Raw genomic sequence first — 21,653 nt, forward strand, 5'->3', positions numbered from 1 at the left:
GAATTCCTCCAGAGGAAGCCAAATCCCAAGGAGTTTTTGGTGTCACTTGGCTTGTTATACATCAGCTGTTTTCTGTTATGAAAATCATGTGTGCCTTCATAGCTTTCCCAATTGACTTTCCCCTAAGAAGGGCTAACAGTGTGGACTGATCACTCTCTGGACATACACATTCCAGGTATTTGGAGAACTGCCTCAGGAAAGGCTTTCTCTGGAATCAGATATCTCCCTTGGCTACTTTCAAGGACTAACAGTAATAACAGTCCATATGCAAGTCTCCTGATTTAAGATAAATTCCACAAGGAGACACCGCCTAGGTCAGTCAGGTGGATGTTCAGTAATAGCTTTACACAATTTAGCTCAGACCCTCCTTTCTTACAGCCTTACTAACTTTATCGACCTCTAACCACTTCTAGGAATATTTAGATAACCTTCTGCACTGACAGCTATGCTCAGCCAGAACCCCAGTTCAAGCCTCCCTGTAATTATCATCACTGGCAGCATCCGGCCAGGTCCATCCCCAGATGGAGGGAAGTACCTTATTATAGATACCTCTGTACTCTCTAAGAACAGACTTAAGCATCTGGGCTACCTGTTTGAGAAGGCCTGGCAGATGTGCTAATTAAGCTTTACTTCCTGCTTTCCCAAACCTTACCTCTAGTTCCAGATCTCCCTTTAACTATCACCATAGGCATCTAGCTGTACAGGTTGCCTAGCGACCGAGCACACTTTCCCCCACCCTGCAGAAAAATGGCACATAGCTTGGACAGATAGGAGCCACAGGAAAAAAAGAAGTCAGTTTTATTTTCTCCCATTGACCTAGCAACTTATAGATTCTTAACATTTTCTACCAATCATGTTTAAGATTATAGTTGAGCACATAAGAGCCCTCTTAGATATTACCTGAATTTAGCCTTTAGTTAATTTCCCCATTGGTCACTTCCCTTTGGGGTTGCAAATGATAATTAACGATTATTGCCTCCCTATGTGATTCTTATCACCCCTCCATTTAACCCTGGAAGCCTGGCTTTGCACTGCTAAGGGAATACTGCTTGTAAGTGTATATATACCAGGACTCCCAGGGCACGACAGGACAGAGAAGAGAAAAGAGAATGGAAGAACTAGTTGGGTAAGAACTTGAGAGGAACAGGAGAGAGAAGGAGATGGGAGAGAAGATGATATGGGAAGGAACAAGATGGATGAGAACCTAGAAGGGGCCAGAACTAGATGAAGGAATTAAGATAGAACCTAGAGGGGACCGCAGACAAGTGTAGAGAGAAATCAGGCTAGAAATGAGCTAAATATGAGAGCAGGATATAAGCTTGTAATTGACGCAGAATAATAAAGTATATGGACTAAAGAGTTTTGTGTACATAGATTCATTTCTTGTCATCAAAGATTAATTATCAGCTGGTTGTAGATTCTTCCCCAACCCTGGGAGGGGACTATCGAGGGGCTGGACCCCCATAGTTCTTGATATTTAAGGTCAGCCTGAGATAAATCGTGAGTGCTAGATATGCCAGGGATATGTACCAAGACTCCATCTGAAAACAAAATGAAGCCGGGCGGTGGTGGCGCACGCCTTTAATCCCAGCACTCGGGAGGCAGAGGCAGGTGGATCTTTGAGTTCAAGGCCAGCCTGGGCTACAGAGTGAGTTCCAGGAAAGGTGCAAAGCTGCACAGAGAAACCCTGTCTTGAAAACCAAAAAAGAAAAAAGAAAACAAAATGAAATGAGATGAAAGTGCTGGATGTGAAACATTGAGTGAACAGTGAGGAGCATGGTCCTTGGTCAGGAGGGGTAAGATGGTCTCAGGTATCCCAGGGTTCCCTCAAACTCCACATGGACCTGAGATTGCCCTGAACTCCTTCCTGATCCTCCTGCCGCCACTTGGGGGAGAGTTGGGATGGCAGGCATGTGCTACCATGCTCCACTATGATCTGTTATTAGGAGAGTGGATTATACATAATTTTCTCCAAGTTTTAAATTCTTTATTTTGTGTTTCCCCATCCCTGCCACTTGCTCAGGGCGTTCTGAAGTCCAGTTTCAGCTGAGCACATAGTGAGTGTGGGTGTAGCAGGAGATAACCAGGTACTCAGGCTTGTAAGGAACCCTGCTCTTGGCCAGATCCAGCCAGGATGAGGGTTGCTGTGATGCTATCTCTAGAGCATCCCCTCCACAGGGTGCTGCCATGTTCCCGAGTTCTCTAATGCAAATGGACTATGGCGTTGCAAAACTGCTCCATGTCCTCTTCCTGCCACCTCAGCCAGCTGGAGGAGAAGTCAAGGGACAAGTGTGGTGTCCTGGCTGTGCAGTGGGCTGTAGCCAGCTCCCTAACCTTGCAGCTTCTTGCCTTCAAAGCCCTGTCCTCTGGGTGGTCCCTCTCAGTCTGTGCCTCTCCCTTTGTGGTGAGACTTGCGAGCATAGCTTGCCTGGCAGCTGTGGGCCCACAGAGGGCCCTGTCCCAGCTTGTGAGCTCGCCCTGGGGCCCACAGAGGGCCCTGTCCCAGCTTGGGAGCTCGCCCTGGGGCCCACAGAGGGCTCTGTCCCAGATTGTGAGCTTGCCCTGGGGCCCACAGAGGGCCCTGTCCCAGCTTGGGAGCTCGCCCTGGGGCCCACAGAGGGCTCTGTCCCAGCTTGGGAGCTCGCCCTGGGGACCACTGCCTTTATCACAAGCTGGCGGCAACGGAGGTCTGCTCATGCCTGTTCCACAGACTGGCCATGGCTGAGGCTTGGATGATGTCACAGTGAACACTAACACGGCCTGCAGGTGTGGCTTCAGTGTCCCCAGGAAGCCATGGCATAAGAGGGATTGTAACTCATGTCTGACATCTGCCCTGCTTCCTTGTCTCTGTCCACAGCACTGAAGTGTGAGAACTAATGAAACCTTTGCTGTTGCTGCCCTGCCCCTGGGCTTGTGGGCTGTGGCTTCTCAGGATGCACAGCCAGCCCCAGGGCTGGAGCAGGCTTGAGTGGGCCTGGCTATGGCAGCCTGGATGCTGGGCAGTGTTTCTCTCGACCGTGGATTTGGCGATTTACTTGGTTTGGGTTTTGTCTTGACCAGGACCGGCTCTCTCTTTGTTGCTCAGGCTGGTTGGTCTTGAGCTCATTGTCCTGAGAGTGGCTCTTGTCACTTGTAGGCCCGTGGGAAGCATGAGCCAGATGTAATATTGTGATAAATGCACCAAACCTACTGCTGTCTGTCACTGAGCCACAGCACCTTGGGAGTGGATGCTTGGTGTGCGTGGTTGGAATTGAACTACCTCCAAAACCTTGAGGAAAATATTTGCAGTCTGGACTTTGCCAAGGAGACCTGTGGGGTTAGATGAGCTATGGCAGGTGATATGCCGTCACCACCTTTTCTCACACATGACAGACAGCCCATCTCCTTTCTGTCTTACTGCTCTGGGGAGATTCTTCTAGAGGCTTGCTGAGGTATTTAGTTATGTATGTGTGTGCATGCGTACTGCATGTGTGGAGAGGTCCATTCTCTCCTTCAACTTTGTGGGTTCTGAAGCTCAAACTCAGGTCATCAGGCTTGTACAACAAGCGCCTTTACCTGCTGAGACATCTTGCGAGCCCCACATAGTGGCATTTTCATAACACCCTTTCTCCAGCGTTTGCTCCCAGCCTGCCACCCAGCCTCTTCCCCTTCCTCTCCCCTGCAGTCCTCTGTACTTCCCCTCCTGCCTCTCTGTCTGGGTATTTTGCTTTGCTTACAGGTGCCTGGTTCCCCCAGAGAAGCTGACTGTACTTGCATTGTTTTGAACCTGAAATGATCTTGTGCTGGGTAGTGCTGGTTCAGAGCCTGGGAGTCCTTTCCCTGGCTTTTCCTTATGCAGTCACAGGACAGCATCCCTCCTGACTCAAACTCTTAACCACCAGCATCACAGGCAGGCCAGACTAAAGAAGTTTGTTTATTTGTTTGTTTTTAAAGACAGGGTTCTCACTATATGTAACCTTAAGTGGCCTGGAACTCATTATGTAGAATTCAAACTCAGAGATCCTCCTGCCTCTGCCTCTTGAATTTCTGGGATTTAAAAGTGTGCGTCACAACTTAAGGAAGTTTTGAAAACCTCTCGGCAATGCTCAATCTCTCAATCTCCCTGCGGCTGTGTGGTTAACACTCTTCTTTAAGTTAGCCTCATCTCACTTTCTTCATTCAGCCCCGGTGTGTTTTGTGCTGGATGTCTAAGGCTGGGCCATTGATCAAGAACAGATTTAGCTCTTGTAAGCTCTGATGGTTGGGAAGGCCAAGCAGGACACCTACAACTGGCCAGGCAGAGGGAGTGGGCAGGACACACACTCCTGTGGGGACAGGGTGATAGCAGCCTGATGCTTCAGAGTATGGAGCCCCTGCCTCACCTCCCAGTCCTCACTGGGGTTGATGCTGCCTGCATTTGAACTTCAGCCTCCATAAAGTGCCGACATGGGGAAGCCCTTTTCATACAGTCACTTGTTTGTTTACTTGTTCTTTTGTTTGCGACAGGGCCTCACTACATAGCCCGTGCTGTCTTGACCACCCCTCCCCCAGGGCTGGGAGACCCCACTGCTACATAGTGGCTGCTTACTTCCCCACTGAAGTGGCTTGCTCCCCTAGATGACTTCTTCCTCTCCATAGAAGGACATCCTGTTGAGGCCAGTGAGGGAGGGAGTGGCTGGAGCCTGACAGGTGACCTTAGAGTCCTGGGTTGAACAAGGGGTGTCCTTGGTGCTGAGTGGAGGACTCTTGGCTTCGCACACAGAGGGAGTGGATGCTTTCAGCGTGAGGCTGTGTGCATCCTGGAGGATGCCTGCAGCATGAATCTGTGTGCTGTCACTTGTCAGGCAGCTGGTAGAGGACAAGATGGGTGAGGACTTGAAAACAGCCAAGTGCATTATGGTGACTCAGGGTCATATACAGAAACTCCACAGGGTGAGGAAGGAGGCCCATCACTGCCTCTCCCTAGGCAAGTTTCTGTGCGGGGTTTGGCTTTGCTCTGGCTGTCAGGTGCATACATTTTTACCAGAACCGGGGTGTATTTTGGTGATGGTGAAACATTGAGTATTGTCACCTCCACTTAGGAGGCTAAGGCAGGAGACCACTTGACCCTCGGAGAGTTCAGGAGGAGTTGGGGGCTACGTGTGGCAGTTCCTGCCAGTAATACCAGCACTCAAGAGCCAGAGTCAGGAGGAGCACCAGGAGTTTAAGGCCAGCCAAGGCTCTCTAATAGTGCCTTGTCCCAACAAAAATGAAACAAAACAACTAGAGACCAGCCTGGACCGCACCTGAAGAGGAAAAAGACCAAGACGGGAGGGTGCTTTCGTGCACTTGTGACCACTTTCTGACTCTTGTGTTTTGTTCAGATTCCCAGTGGAAATCCGTTATATGAATCTTACTACAAGCAGGTATGTCTAAGTGCATCTTTTTACATTTTAATTTATTGTGCTGTGTAAGTGTGCACGTGTTCACCTGTGCCATGGTGTGCCTGTGGCAGTCAGGGCACAACTCTCAGGGTCAGCTCTCTCCTTTTACCACGTGGGTCCCAGAGATAAAGTTCAAGCCATCAGTCTTGATGGCAGGCGCCTTTGCCCGCTGACCATCTCTCCAGCCCACTAGTGCCTTTTTATGTGTTTTGTATGTCCTCATGTGTGCATGTGTGTGTTGGTGCTGGGGGTGGAACCCAGAGCCTCTTACACGCAGAGCAGATCAGCCACTGAGTTGCACCCAGCCTCCCATCATCTTTGCAGTTGCCCTTGGGAGCACATTTGCAGCAGCTTTGTGAACACATGGCTATGGCGTCTGTAAGTGGTGCTGTCACTCCTGTGGACACACACGGGGGCAGTGCCGATACTTCTGCACCTTTAAGTGTTGTGTCAGTTCTTGCTGTCCTGTTGCAGGTGGACCCTGCCTACACAGGAAGAGTTGGGGCCAGTGAGGCTGCGCTGTTTCTGAAGAAGTCGGGGCTCTCTGACATCATCCTGGGGAAGGTAGGGAAGATGAAGCATGGTCTGCTGCACTCCTGAAATGAAAGCCAACTGTGCAGACCCTCCCTGGGCAGGGCCAGAACATCCTGGGCTTCTTTGCTATAGCTGGTGGATCTGAAGGCCTGATTTCTTTTTCCTTTAGAGCTGACTTTCCATGCCCATCCTAGCACTTGAGAGGCTAAGATCACAACTCCAGAAGGATCATGAGTTCCAGGACAGCCTGGGCTACATAGTATGACCTGTCTTTGAAAAGACAAACCAGAGTTATAATGTGAGGCATGGTGGAGCGTTCCTTTACTCCCAGCACTCTGGAGGCAGAGGGCTATGGATCTCTGGAGTTTGAAGTCAGCCTGGTCAGTCTCAGATGGTGGTCACCTTCAAGGTGTTGCTGGAGGGCTTCTCTCCAGGTTCCACCAAGCCCTGCAGTCCCACAATCCAAGTATAAAATAATCACTCAGACGCTTATATTACTTATAAACTGTATGGCCGTGGCAGGCTTCTTGCTAACTGTTCTTATATCTTAAATTAACCCATTTCTATAAATCTATACCTTGCCACATGGCTGGTGGCTTACCGGCATCTTTACATGCTGCTGGTCATGGCAGCGGCTGCAGTGTCTCTCCCTCCTTCTTCCTGTTTCCCCAATTCTCCTCTCTCCTTGTCCCACCCAGACTTCCTGTCTGGTCACTGGCCATCAGTGTTTTATTTATATAGAGCGATATCCACAGCATCAAGGTGTAAGCAGCAGACTGGACCAGAGTGCTTTTGATGTCTCAATAGCTCTGGGTTTACATTGCCATGTAATGACTGAATAGGGAGCAAAGTGGGCGTAGGGGGTTCTTTAGGCCCTACCACCAAATGGCTGTGTGCCATGCCAGAGAAGTGGTTGATGTGACACCTGTTCCATCCAACTTGGCTGGTGAGCAACAGTCACACTTACAGGCACTTTTATGTCTCCACAGATATGGGACTTGGCGGACCCCGAAGGTAAAGGGTTCTTGGACAAACAGGTATATATGCACACACAGAGCAGGGGAGGGGCTGGGCACCCTTGAGGCTGGGTAACTCGTACTTTTCTTCCACTGGCTGCTATCTCCACACACAGCTGCCAGGCTCAAGTGAGGAACTCTCACTTTGGAGTGCAGGTCTGTAAGTATGCCCTTAACTGTCTCAAGACTGTCTCAGCTTCTTCACAGGCTTTTTTTTTTTTTGGTTTTTCGAGACAGGGTTTCTCTGTGTAGCTTTGCACCTTTCCTGGAACTCACTTTGTAGACCAGGCTGGCCTTGAACTCACAGAGATCAGCCTGCTTCTGCCTCCCACGTGCTGGGGTTAAAGGCGTGCGCCACCACCGCCCGTGTCTCGGCTTCTTTACCTGCTGCTGTGATAAGTCGCCCTGCCAGAAGCAGCTCTGATAGAAGGCCACCCGTGGCTCCCAGTTCCAGGCACAGCACTTGGGGCAAGTGAAGGCAGCAAGACCCTGAAGCAGCGGTCACATCTAGTCGGGAGCACAGGGACCAATGCTGTCTCCCGTTCACCTGCCCACACGGAGGGTACACTTTCCCGTCTCATTCAACCTGGGAACCCGTCACAAGCCAGCCTAAGTGAAGCAGCTCCTCATTGAGACCTCCTTCTTGGGGAGTTCCCATTGTGTCAAGTTGACAATCAAAACTAAACACCAAGGGCGCTGACAGAGGACTCAGCTGGAACCGAGTTCAGGTCCAGCACCCACATTTGGCAGCTTACAACCACCTATAACTCCAGCTCCAAGGGATCCAATGCCCTCTTCTGGCTTCTCAGAGCACCCACTCCTACCTACATGTATACATGTACACACCTACATACCCACCTTTAAACAAAACAAAACAAAACATCACAATGAACTTACCAGTTATTGAAGCGTTTTAAAGATTTAAAATAATTTAAATAAATTGTAATGTGTATAGTGGCCCACACCTGTAATCCCAGTACTCAGGCAGCAGAGGCAGATGGATAGATCTCTGTGAGTTTGTGGCTAGCCTAGTCTACATGTGGAGAGCCAGGCTACCCAGGGCTACACAGTGAGACTTGGTCTCAAAACAAAAAAAACCCACAGGGGTAGGGGGACCAGAAAAAAAATTTGTTTATGTATATGTGGCCCATGGAGGTCAGAACAAGGTGCCAGATTCCCTGGAGGTAGGTGAGGGAGCTACCTGATGGGGTGCTGGGAACTGAACTCTGGTTCTCTACATGAGCAGCATGTGCTCTTAAAACAGAGCCATGCCTTACAGCCTAAAGACTAATCTGTATCAAAGTAATTTTAGAATTCTGTAAAGATATCAAACACAGTTTAATGGGTTCCCATACACCCCTTCTAGCCCGTTTATAGCCAGCTCTCCCCAGGGATGCTCAGTCACACAATTCCAATGCTGTGTCAGACTGCTGTGGTCACAGCATTAACCAGGGCCTGCAGTCAGGCTGGCCATTTCCTGGTGGCCTCTACCGTGGAGGCATGTGTGCCAGTCAGCCCTGACACTCTTAGGCTTCCCCTTGGAGCCCTAGGCTCTATGCTCTTCAGAAATATTATGAATGGAATTGTGTTTGTCCACAGTGCTGGCTGTGGGAGCTTTACAGCAGGCTTTCCCGCGCTGTGCTCACAGGGCCTGGGTGCAGGCGAGTTCCCCAGCTCCTCCCCCAGGCACTGTCTGAGGCTGTTCTGTATCCTAAGCCTCAAGCCTGTCCATCTGCTGGCCCCCGACCACCAGCCACCAGTTCCTCCCTTCCTTGTGATTGGGGTTGCTCGGCCACTTAGTGAAGGAGCTGAGGGACCTGATTTGGTTCCTCTGGCCACCATCCTGCCCTGTTTCCAGCTTCCCTCTGACACCGTGTGTTTCTGTACAGTTTCTGTGGACATCCCCATGAAAGGCTTAGCTCTCCCCATGTTCTTATGCCAGGAGAGAAGCTCCGCTCTAGGATACATATGTGCCCCTGCTTCTGTCTGATAAAACTGACCAAAAGCACCCGTAGAGGAAGGGTTACTTGATTTACAGATTACAGTCCATCACTGAGGGAAACTAGGAACTCCAGGCAGGAACCTGGAGGCAGGAACTGAAGCAGAGGCCATCGAGGATCAGTGCTTGCTGGCTTGCTTCCCTGGCTTGCCCCATACATAGAATTTAGGACTACCAGCCCAAGAATGGCACTGTCTTTGTGAATCATTAATTAAGAAAATGCTCCATAGACACATTCACAGGCCAGTCTGATGGAGGCAGTTCCTTGATCAAGGCTCTTTCTCATCCCATTTTAGTTGTATCAAGTTGACGGCTCATCACAGAACACAGGTCATGCCAGCACTCAGGAGGCTGAGGCAGGAGGATTGAGAGTCCCCCTTCAGACTCAGCTGCGTAGTAAGAACCTGTTTCAAAAAAGGAGGCCGGAGAAATGGCTCAAGGGTTAAGAGTGCTTACTGTTCTTGCAGGGAACTGAGTTCAGTTCCCAGTACCCACAAGGCTGCTTACAGCCACCTGTACCTCCAGTTCCAGGAATCTGATGCCTCTGGCCTCTGTGGGTACCCACACTTGTGCGCACACGTTCATAATTAATAGCAAAACTAGCTGGGCGGTGGTGGCGCACACCTTTAGTCCCAGCACTCGGGAGGCAGAGGCAAGCAGATCTTTGAGTTTGAGGGCCAGCCTGGTCTACAGAGCAAGTCCCAGGACAGCCAGTGCTACACAGAGAAACTCTGTTTCAAAAAACCAAAAAAAAAAAAAAAAAAAAAAAAAAGTATCAAATCTAAGTATTAAAAAAGAAAACAGGAGGTCAGTGAGACAGTCCCTCTGGTGAAGGTCCTTGCTGATGAGCCTGGTGACCTGAGTTCAGTCCCTGGAACCACATGGTGGGAGGAGAGAGCTGAATTCCCCTGGGTGCACATGACCCCTCCTCCCAAATAAATACTAATAGTTTCTTTAAAAAACATTTTTTTAAATCCAATACCTGGGCTGAAGTACAGCTTGCCTGGTATGCCTGAAGCTTCAGGCCCCACCCCTACCCCACAAAACCAGAAAACAACATAGGCTGTGTGTATTTTGACCCATCAGTCATTGTTAGTGTATGGACTGCTCCAGCATCTCTCTCGTTGCCTTTGGAAAATCCCTTTACTTGAATCCTTTTTTAATAATTTATTTAACTTTATTTTATATGTGTTGGTGTGAGGGTGTCAGATGCCCTGGAACTGGAGTTACAGACAGTTGTAAGCTGCCATGTAGGTGCTGGGAAGTGAACCCAGGTCCTCTGGAAGAGCAGCCAATGCTCTTAACCTCTGAGCCATCTCTCCAGCCCCTACTTGAATCTCTTTAATGCTCAGTACTGGCTGCCTACTGTGGTGTGGTCATCACAGTGGAAATGAGTGCTGTCCTGTCCTTATAGGGTTAACGCCGCCTCTTTCTGGGTCCACAGGGTTTCTATGTTGCACTGAGATTGGTGGCCTGTGCACAGAGTGGCCACGAAGTCACCTTGAGCAATCTGAGCCTCACCATGCCACCACCGAAGTTTGTGAGTGTGCAAGCCATCATACTCTCTTGGTGCTGTGTGTGTGCAAATATATGTGTGAGTGACATCTCCATGTTTTCTCTTGTTTTTCCCGCGCTTTAGTTAAGGTAAAATACATATACCATAAAATTTACCATTTTTTTAAGTGCACAGTTCAGCTAGGCGTGGTGGCACACGCCTTTAACCCCAGCACTCTGAGGCAGAGACAGGCGGATCTCCAAGTTCCGGGCCAGCCTGGTCAACAGAGCGAGTTCCAGACAGCCAGGGCTACACAGAGAGACCTTGTCTTGAAAACAAAATAAATAAAATACTCAGTTGGGTAGCACTTACATATCAGCCTCGTTCTAGTTCTCACCCCGTAAAGGAAGATCCTGGCCGTCTTACTCTGTTTCTCCATCTCCCAGTCCTTGGTAGCCGCCCATCTTTTTTTCTGTGCAGAGTTGTCTTTTCTGATGTTGCTCTCAGTGGAGTCACACTTGTGAGTTGCACTCAGTCTACCCAGATCAGGATACTTCACTGTTGTGACTGTGGCTGGACACTGTGTACCTGTCTGTCTGCTGAGCTCTGTGGTGTCTCCTGCACCTTCTCTGTTGGGAGCAGCGCAGCTGTGAAGGGTCATGGATTTGTGTGTGCACCTGTGGGTCTACACCTGGGAGGGAGCTGTCGGGTCATAGCTCATTCCCCATTCAGTGACCATCCCACTTTGGAATGAGATTATTTTGTTGTGTTTGCACATGTGATCTTGTCCCTTTTTTCCTCAGCATGACACCAGCAGCCCCCTGATGGCCACACAGCCGTCTACAGAGACTCACTGGGCTGTGCGGGTAAGTGAGGGACAGCGCCGTAGTTGATGCGCTAGCCGTGTATATCATTTGGAACATCTGGAGCACCTTTGCCATCTGTATGTCATAGCTGTTTTAATATTGTTTTTAGGATTTTATTTTATCTTTAATTATTTGTATGTCTATGGGTGGGTATGTTTTCCCTTGGAGGCCAAAGATGGGGGTGGGAGCCCCGGGAGCTGGAGTTACCAGCTGTTGTAGGCCTCCTAATTTAGGCATTGGGAACTGCACTTGGCTGCATTAACCTCTGAGTCATTTCTCCAACCCTTGTTTTGTTTTTTGCTTATTGAGAAAGGGTCTTATGTCACCTAGGCTGACATCAAGCTAACTTGCAGCTGAGGCAGCTTCCAACTCCTAATTCTCTGCCTCTACCTCCCCAGCATGGGGATGGCAGGCAAGCCACAGCACTAGGCTTGAAAAATCGATTTTCAGATTCTCTCACCATAGCTAGTGGCTGTGTCTAGGAGCTAAGGACCTGAGGTTGCAGTTAATTCCTGTGTTCTCAGGGTGCATCTGGGGCTGTGTTGCTTGTATTGGTTCTTCAGGATAGCCTTCCAGCCAGCTCCCTAAGGCCAGTCTTCCCTTTGTGAGGTGCCTACTGCTCTGTAAAAAGCCTCAGCCAGCACTTAAGGTGTTCCTTTTCCATGCAGAGGGCAATGTGGTCCTGCCTCTAGGAAGGAAAAACAAGCATGGTGGCTGTCTTAGTCAGTGTCCTATTGCTGTGAAGAGACACCGTGACCACACCGGCTCTTATAAAGGAAAGCATTTAATTGGGGCTTGCTTACAGTTTCAGAGGTTTAGTCTGTTTATGAGCATGGCAGGAAACATGGTGACGTGCAGGCAGACATGGCGCTGGAGAGGAACAGAATTTTCTATCTGTATCCACAGGCAGCGAGAAGGAGGGAGAGGGGGAGGGGGCCGTGCCACTGGGCCTGGCTTGGGCTTTTGAAACCTCAAAGCCCATCCACAGTGACGCACATCTTCCAACAAGGCCACACCTACCCCAACAAGGCCACAATTCCTAATAGTGCCACTTGTTGGTGACCAAGCATTTAAATCTATGAGCCTTTGGGGGTCATTCTCATTCAAACCACCACATTCCACTTCCTGGCCCCCATAGTCTTCTTAGCCATACGCCTCCAGTCCACCTTCAAAAGTCCCCAGTCTATCACAGTCTCCATACTGTTTGAAAGTACAAAGTCTCTTCTGAGACTCATGGCAATCCCTCTTTTTTGAGACAGGCTTTTCTCTGTGTAGTCCCGGCTGTACTGAAACTCACTTTAGTCCAGGCTGGCTTCGAACTCAGCCTGCTTCTGATGCCTCCTGAGTGCTGGATAAAAGGTTGTTGCCCCCATACACGGCTTTGTAGCAGTCTCTTAGCTATAACCCTCTGTAAAATAAAATGAAAAGCAGATCACATACTTCCAACATACAGTGGCACAGGATCTACATTGCTGTTCAGAAGCAGAGGGAAGGGAGCATAGTGAGGAAATACTGGACAAAAGCAAGCCCAAACCAGTTGAGCAAACTCTGCATCTCCATGTCTGATGTCAAAGTGCTCTTCAGATCTCCAACTCCGTTCAGCTTTGTTGACACTTCTCTCTCTTGGGCTGCTTCCGCTCCTGTTAGCAGCTCTCCTCAGCAGGTATCCCTTAACTCGGGCATCTCTAACATCTTGGGTTCTCCAAGGCAACTCAGACTTCACCTTCACAGCTTCACACAATGGCCTCTTTGAGCGTCCATGCAGGGACACCCCTGACACATGCCTGGCCTCAGTGGCTTTCGTTAGTCGTGGAGGGAGATTCCATAACTTCTTTCTTCTATCCTTGTCTCTAACGCCAAAACCATGTGGCTGAAGCTGGCTGAAGCTGCCAAGTTCTGCTGCTTGCTGAGGCTGGGATGCCGTCGAAGGCTGATGACGTAATGAAGGACCAACCTTGTTCAAATTTTCACCAGTTTTCTGTTTTCAAGGGTTTCCTTCAGTGCCTAAACTTTGCTGTCCTGAAACTTGCTGACGACCAAATTGGCTTCGAACTCAGAGATCCACCTACCTCTGCCTCTCGGTGCTAGGATTAAAGATGGGCACCGCTGTGCCTGGCCCTAAAATTTTCTTAATTCCTCTTCACAAGTTGGAAGTTTAGCTACTTGGGGTCTCGCCCTGAAGCCCCCACTTCCTTTCTTTCATTTAGGGTCTCCCGAGCACTGGACTGCTCCATCACACTCTGATGCTCGTCTCCTCACACTGGACCTTGTGGGATTGTCCTTGCTCAGCTCTGCGCAAGAGTGACTGCTAATAGCCAGGCTGTGGTGGCCCACGCCTTTAATCCTAGCACTCGGGAGGCAGAGGCAGGAACATAGATCCACTTCTTGCCCCTATCCTGGACATGTCCTGTTCTTTCATGAAGCAACAGTTCCTTTCCTCTTTTGGGCCCCAGGAATATAGAGATTCAGCTGTGTATTAAAGCTATACTTTGACCGGCCAAGGATCTGTCAAAAGGCAAGCCATTTATTATGAATATTTGGTGTTATCCAGTTTTTAATATTTCAGCTGTCTTCTGCTATGAAATTCTTGTGTGCCCAAATACTTCCCAACCATCTTGGCAAACAGCTAAGCTTCACCAACACTGGTCAACTAGGTACTAACTCCCCTGCTGAGCCGAGGAGACTAACAGCCTACTAGATGCATAGCTTTGTTTCTTGTGCAAGTCAAGTTCAGATCTTCCACGGCCCCAGAGCAACTTCTTAGATCAAAGGGGTTTCCTCTCACCGGGTGCTTCCAGCTGTGATGCAGATTGACTAGCTATCAGTGCTCCTCCCCCGCCCTGTCAGAAAACTGATGCTGAGAACAATAGTGGCGGTTTTATTTTTAGTGACTTAGAGATTTCTTTACCCTATCACCTGTAAGTTTATAGTTTGAGCACATTTGTGATAGACTGGTAATGTTTTCACCTAACCACAGTAAGGATAGATTCCTAGCACATAAATTCCTTTTTTGATTTATTCCAGCTCCTAACTAACTCCGACTTTATTCTCTTCCCCTTTTGGGGTTGCAAAAGAAGTTTCCAGGAAGCTTCTGGTGGGGACCTTGCAATTCTTATGTTGTATTGTACACATGAAGGTGCTGCTGTCTTGGGAAAGATATAGACCAGTCCTGAGAGAAGCGGGAGGAGTTATGATGATGGTGGCGGAGGAATAAACGAGTGGGACAAGAGAGCTCCGTGCATCTAGATTTATTCCTGCACCACTGTTAGTGTCTTTTCTGGGCCCCTGTGATATTAAGTCTGGTCCTATAATATACGAAAATTTCCCAGGAATTTGAACCATTTATATTTGCCTTGCTGAGAGAAGAGAAAGGATCCTGTGACTGTCCCAGGGCAAGTAAAAAATCAGAAAGCTGGGCTGGGCAGTGGTGGCACACACCTTTAATTCCAGTATTCCGGAGGCAGAGGCAGGTGGAGTTCTGTGAGTTCAAGGCCAGCCTGGTCTACAGAGTGAATTCTAGGATAGCCAGGACTACCCAGACAAACCCTGTTTTGAAAAACCAAAAAGAAAAAAGAGAGAGTGACCACTAATAACCATAGGACAGAGTCAATACTGGGCTGCCCTGAAATCTCCTCTGCTGACACCATTAATTCCAAACTCTTTAATTTAGCTTAAGGTAGATTTCTTGGACAAGGACAAAAAGTAGCCACTTTTTTTCCTCCCCAAAATATCATAAGAATGGTCTCTAGGCCATTCATATACTAACATTCTTCTCTTCTGAAACCTCTTGAGCCAGGCCCTATAGTTCAAATCCCCCTCAGTACCACTGTCCTCCGTGGTTCTACTAGTATGGCCCATTCAGCCCTCCTTAAAGCATTCCACTGCTTTCCTGATCCAAATCCCAAAGTCCACATTCCATCAACAAGAAGTATGGTCAGGCTGTTACAACAATACCCCACCCTCTGCTACCAACATCTGTCTTAGTGTTTTATCACAGTGGCACATGCTTGTCATCCCAACATTCAGGAACCTGAGGCTGGGGAACAGATCACATGTTCAAGGCTGGTGTGGATCACATAGGGAGAATCTGTCTCAAAAAAGAAAAAGATGGGGCTAGTGAGATGACTCAGTGAATAAAGTGTCAAGTGTGATGGTCCTGGAACCCACATGATGGAATGAGAGCTGACTCTCTCAAATTTCCTGACTGCCACAGTGTGTGTGCTTGCACACACAAGTGTATACACAATAAATACATTAAAAAAATTTTTTTAAAGATTTATTTATTTATTATGTATACAGAAGAGGGCGCCATATCTCATTGCAGATGGTTGTGAGCCACCATGTGGGTGCTGGGAATTGAACTCAGGACCTCTGGAAGAACATTCAATGCTCTTAACCTCTGAGCCATCTCTCCAGCCCAATACATTAAAATTTGAGATACGTATTTGCAAAACCTAAGTGACTCCTTCTGGTAAGCCAGAGTTGGTTCTGCAGCTGAGTGTGGCTGTGGATGCTCCCAGAGAATGGGAAGCAGCCCCCTCTTCCCTGTACTTCCTCCTTCTTGATCCTGCTCTCTCTCTTTTGAACTTGGACAGACCTTGAGCTTCTCAGGCAAGGGCTTTGCCACCAAACTGCCCTTAGCCCTGCTTAGTTTGTTTCTCTAACACAGGGTCTCCATAGCCCAGTCTGACTTCAAACCCAGTATAGCCAAGAATGACCTTGAACCCTCACCTCCACCTTCTCAGAGCTGGGATTGCAGGTGGGGCTGTGGTTTATACAGTGCTGGGGTGGAGCCCAGGGACTCTTTGTGTTTGCTACACGGGCCCTCTACCTACTGCACCACAGCACCTTTTCAAAACCTTTTCTTCTTAGGGATGCAGCTAATTTTGGATTGCGAGAAGACAGGGTTGTGCTCTTGAGGTTGACACTTGAGACAGGGTCTTCCCCTATCACAGGGCTGTCCCTCTGTCCTAGCTCCGTCTTGAGTGCTGGGATGAGAGGTGTGTGCCACTGGCCCCACTGGAGGTTGACTGGGGCCTTGTTTGCTCCCAAACTAAACGTCTCATGAGGTTCCTTGAGACACTGCAAAGGCGTTGCCATGCCGGCTAGGCCCCTTTTGCCATTCGGCAGAACAGAATGTGGACCAGCTCTCTTCTGCTCACTGTGGCCCCTAGGCTATGGTGCCAGGGAGCTGTTCCCCCCAGGCCATAAATTCTCCCTGGAAACTCAGGCAGCTGGGCTTGCTCTAGGATATCTCGCACCCTCTGGTACAGCTGAGTTCTGTGTAGACAAGTCTGGGTTTGGATTTGAACCGTGTGCTCTGTTCATCCCAGCTCCTTTTTTCCTGGTAGGTGGAGGAGAAGGCAAAGTTTGATGGCATCTTTGAAAGTCTTCTGCCAGTCAATGGTCTGCTCTCTGGAGACAAGGTCAAGCCAGTCCTCATGAACTCAAAGCTACCTCTGGATGTGCTGGGCAGGGTAAGCGGCTGCGTGCTTTCCCACCCTGTACCGCAGCACGTCTGTCTGTTAACGTCACCTTTCTCCCCCCCCCCCCCCCCCCCCCCCCCCCCCGGCACCGTGCCCCCAGGTCTTCTGTGTGTCTGCCTTTTCTGTAGTTGGAGGAGCAGGGCTGCTCTTCTGCTCCTGGGAAGATGCTGGCATCCATCTACTTACGACAAGAGGCAGGGGCAGACGGGAGATGGCCGCTTGTACCTGTGACAGCAGAGCCTGCTCCAAGCCCAGCACCAAATCCCCCTTTCTTTTGTTTGTTTCTTTCCATTTCTTTCTTTCTTTCTTTTTTTAAAAGACGTCTGCACAGGAGTGCATGTATATGTGGAGTTAAGAGGACAGACAGCCTTGGGTGTACTCTTTAACTGCTGTCTTCTGCTTTTTTAGACAGTGTCTCTCACTGGGCCTAGATGTACTAAGCTGATGAGCTGGCTGGCTAAGAGTCCAGGCATTACCCTGTCTCTGCCACCCCAGTACTGGGACTATAAGTACACGCTGCCACACCCAACTTTAAAGAACAAGTTACGTTGAAAAAAAAAATTTTTTTTTTTTTTTGAGATAAGGTTTCATTGTGTTGCTGTGGTTGGCTTGGAACTCACTATGTAGACAATATTGGCCTTAAATTCATAGAAATCTTCCTGCCTCTGCCTCCCAAGTGCTGGGATAAAGGTATGTGCCACTATGCTACCTACATTTAAAAGCTTTTAGTGTGTGCATATACATAGTATGTGTGCATACCACTGTGTATCTGAAGGTCAGAGGACAACTTGCAAGATCTGGTTCTCTCCTTCTACCTGGGGAATTGACCTGAGCTTTCAGACTTTGCGGCAGGCATCCTTACCTACTGAGCCAGGACAGTGGCCTTTGGCTACTGTTTTTAAGTAAATGCTTTTTCCTGCCTGTCAGTCTCAAGGTGAAGGCACTTTTAGCTCTGTTACAGGTTTAGAAGTAGTTTTACTTATTCCTTTTTTGATTTTATCATGGGGTCTCCTATCTCCCATATTGGCTGGAGGGTAACCTTAAACTCTGAATCTACCTCCATAGTGCATTCCTATTTGTTTGTTTGTTTGTTTGTTTGTTTAAAAGTCTCAATTTCGGTGGCTGTGGCCATACACACCTATAATTCCAAGAGGCTCAGGTAGGAGGATCATGAGTTTGAGGCTAGCCCAGTCTGTGTGGCAGGATCCTGTATCAGGAGCCCCTCAACAAAAATGAACCTCAGATGTATTCATGTTAATAGGAAGTGTTTGGCTGCAGATCTCCCACTGCAGGCATAATTTCTCTAGATGGATGTGGCTTAAGTCTTCATCCTGGCAGCCTGCTTCCTGGTGTATGTGGGCCAGGCAAGCTCATTGTCTCTGTGGAGCCTTGCTACAGAGGGACCATGGTTGTTCAACCAGAGCCCAAGGCCCTGGCCTTCACAGAACATAAAAACAACAAACATTGTCCTTAGAGGTTCTCAGAGACCATTTCCTAATGCCCATTAGATGTGCTTCTATCTCCCAGGTTCTAGAATTATAGGCACGTGCAACATTTCCAGTTACATTTTAAAATAGATTTAAAAAATCTCTGATACTGGGGCTGGAGAGATGTCTTATGGCTTAAGAACGAGCACTGCAGGGACCCCAGTTGGATTCAGATTTTAGATGAAAGTGTTTCCTGGGATGTGGTTTTCATCCTGGCCTTGGTCAGCACAGTGAGCATGCTACTGTAGGAAGGGTGTGGGTCTCAGAGAGCTGCAGGGGGTCAGGATTATTGTTTGTTTTGATTTCTGCAGGGTCTTAGTATTCTGTTGCTGTGAAGAGACACTATGACCACAGCAGTTTTTATAAAAGAAGTAGTTTAATTGGGGCTGGCTTACAGTTTTAGAGGGTTAGACCATGGTCGTCATGACAGGAAGCATGGTGGCAGGCAGGCAGACATGATGCTGGAGAAGTAGCTGAGAGCTACATCTGATCCACAAGTGGAGATGCAAGGAAAGATTGGATCTGACCTGGTGTGGGCTTTTGAAGTGACACAACTCTTCCAACAATACCACACCTCCTAATCCTTAACAGTTCACCAGCTGAGGGCTAAGCATTCAAATATGTGAGCCCGTGTGGGCCATCCCTGGTCAGACCCTCACAGATAGGCTCTGAGCCCGGAACTCTCTGTACTCCAGACTGGCCCTGAGCTTCCAGCCCTCCTGCCTCAGCCTCTTGTCACACCCTAGCTCTTTATGTATTTATTATGTGTACAGTGTTCTGTCTGCACATATCCCTTCAGGCCAGAAGAGGGAGCCAGATCTCACTACAGATGGCTGTGAGCCACCATGTGGGTGCTGGGAATTGAACTCAGGACCACTGGAAGAATAGCTGGTGCTCTTAACCTCTGAGCCATCTCTCCAGCCCCACAGACTAGTTCTTAAATGCTTTTCCTTTTCTTCTCGTGTGTGTGTGTGTGTGTGTGTGTGTGTAGGTGTGTGGGAAGACAGATATACAGCTCTTTAAGTGCCTCTGATTGCCTGGCCTTTTTTACTATCAACTCAGATGTTATTTGTGCTGGGTTTACGGATCTGTCTGGCCCCTGCAGGTCTGGGACCTCAGTGACATCGACAAGGATGGACATCTGGACCGAGATGAGTTTGCTGTGGTAAGTCCTCTGTCCTGTTCCCACCTTGCTGAGGCCTCATGGGGTGGGTAGGGAGTCTTTTGTGTCTTTAGTTTAAAAGTGTCTATTTTGACATCTCCCAGTACTTAGAAAAAGTTCAGGGGTCAGAGAGTCCAGAGTCGTCATCACTGATCCAGAGTGGCCTTACAGTGCCTGCTCCACCAGCCTTCCTCTTGCTCTTCTGTCTCCTCCTTATCCTCCCCCCATGCACATATGCGCGCGCGCGTGCGCGCGCGCGCGCGCACACACACACACACACACACACACACACACACGCACATGCATTTTTTTCCCTTGGATCATTTTCAAAGAGATAAATTACAAACATAGGGCCTTTATTTTTGTGATTTGTTTTTTTTGTTTTTTTTTTTGAAACAGGGTCTCAGATAATTGAAGCTGGCCTTTTTGTTTGTTTTTTGTTTTTACACAGAGACAGTGTTTCTCTGTGTAGTCCTGGCTGTCCTGGAACTCACTCTGTGGACTAGGCTGGTCTCAAACACAGATCTGCCTCCCAAGTGGTAGGATCAAAGGCCTGCGCCACCACTGCCAGGCTTGAAGCTGGTCTGAACTCCTATTCTCCTGTCTCTGTCTCCCTAGTTCTGTAGTTATAGGCATGTACAGCACCTGGACTTGCAGTTACATTTTAAAATAGACTTTGAAATCTGTGATACTGGGCCTGGAGAGATGTCTTAGGGCTTCCGAGCACTGCAGAGGACCGGGTTTGAGTTCCACCTTACACATGGAGGCTCACAACAATCTGTAACTCCAGTTACAGGAGATCTAATGCCCTCTTCTGGCCTCCATGGGCACTGCACAGACACATAGGCAGGCAAAAACACTCATAGATATAAAAATAAATCTTCAAAATCACAACAATCTGTAACTCCAGTTACAGGAGATCTAATGCCCTCTTCTGGCCTCCATGGGCACTGCACAGACACATAGGCAGGCAAAAACACTCATAGATATAAAAATAAATCTTCAAAATCTGTGATTTTGCCAGTGTGTGCCTGTCATCCCAGTTGTACCCAGAAGGCTGAGGCAGGAGGATTGGGATTCAGGTCCAACCTGGGCTTCATATCAAGACTTTGCCTCAAAATAAATAAATACATAGACATGATTTAGAACGTATCCCCTGCTCCCCCTGCCTGTCCTCTCTTTGTCCCCTCTGGGGTCATACTCTGTATCTCCTGAGTATTTTGAAGTAGAAGCTCCTCTTGGGGGGTCTGTGCATCCCCAGATTTCAGAAATTTGGAAATCATAAGCCCCTGGGTTAGTGGTCATACTGCATGCTGACAGAGCTGCAAGTGCCTGGTGTGCTCAGCCAAGTCTGTTACATACATGAACTTCACTTTGCCTGTCTGTTCTCGACTGTTCCGGTGTTTTCATTGGTAATAGAGGAATAGCGATTGTAATGAAGTAATTGCAACAAAGACTGAGGCCGCAGCTCAGTGAGTAGAGTGCTTGTCAAGCATGCACAAAGCCCTGGTTCATCCTGGGCCACATAACTCAGGGGCGGTGGCTCAGGCCTGCAATCTCAGCACTCTGGAGGTGGCCACGGCAGGAAGGTCAGTTGTTTAAAGTCATCCTCAACTATTTAGTGAGCGAGAGGCCAGCCCGGGAAATGTGAGACACCTGTCTCAAAACAGTCATGGTAATGTGCTGTAATAGAAGTGATATGAATGTGGGTTTTTTGTTTCTGGAATTTCCTACCTAACATTTCAGACCACAGGTAACTCAGATCTTGGCAAGGAACCCTCAGAATGGCTGTGTGGTGGCTGGGTGGCTGCCATCTGTGCTCACTTCACTCACCCAAACTCAGCATGTCTCAAGAAGCTGCGGATTCCTTGGAGCCTCTTAGGGTCCCCATGGCTCCAAGACGGCATGAGACTCTTTTCTGTTATGTGGCCCCTGCCCCCTCAGGTCCCTTCTCTTCTCATTGGCACTGCAGGCCATGCACTTGGTGTACCGCGCCTTGGAGAAGGAGCCAGTGCCCTCTGTCCTGCCCCCATCCCTCATCCCACCCTCCAAGAAGAAGAAGACAGTGTTTGCAGGTGCTGTGCCTGTCCTGCCTGCCAGCCCCCCACCCAAGGACAGCCTCCGCTCCACGCCATCCCACGGCAGCGTCAGCAGCCTCAACAGCACAGGCAGCCTCTCCCCAAAGCACAGCGTCAAGCAGACTCAG

At 48.9% G+C, this 21,653-nt stretch overlaps 1 protein-coding gene across 6 annotated transcripts in view; it reads left to right on the forward strand.

Moving 5' to 3' along the window:
• Eps15l1 (epidermal growth factor receptor pathway substrate 15 like 1) overlaps positions 1-21,653 on the forward strand; it is a 94,271-nt gene that overhangs the window by 22,725 nt on the left and 49,893 nt on the right. For all 6 annotated transcript variants that reach the window (XR_013045265.1, XM_006989888.4, XM_006989889.4 and 3 more), the window contains exons 2-9: positions 5,343-5,384; positions 5,877-5,966; positions 6,926-6,973; positions 10,396-10,491; positions 11,250-11,312; positions 16,664-16,789; positions 19,391-19,450; positions 21,420-21,653. Coding sequence is in view for 5 of the 6 variants with exons in the window: in XM_006989888.4 (XP_006989950.1) it covers positions 5,343-5,384; positions 5,877-5,966; positions 6,926-6,973; positions 10,396-10,491; positions 11,250-11,312; positions 16,664-16,789; positions 19,391-19,450; positions 21,420-21,653 (759 nt within the window). In the remaining variant the exon portion in view is untranslated. The remainder of the gene's footprint in view (positions 1-5,342; positions 5,385-5,876; positions 5,967-6,925; positions 6,974-10,395; positions 10,492-11,249; positions 11,313-16,663; positions 16,790-19,390; positions 19,451-21,419) is intronic.

The sequence above is a fragment of the Peromyscus maniculatus genome, chromosome 17 (assembly GCF_049852395.1).
Source record: "Peromyscus maniculatus bairdii isolate BWxNUB_F1_BW_parent chromosome 17, HU_Pman_BW_mat_3.1, whole genome shotgun sequence".
NCBI lineage: Eukaryota > Metazoa > Chordata > Mammalia > Rodentia > Cricetidae > Peromyscus > Peromyscus maniculatus.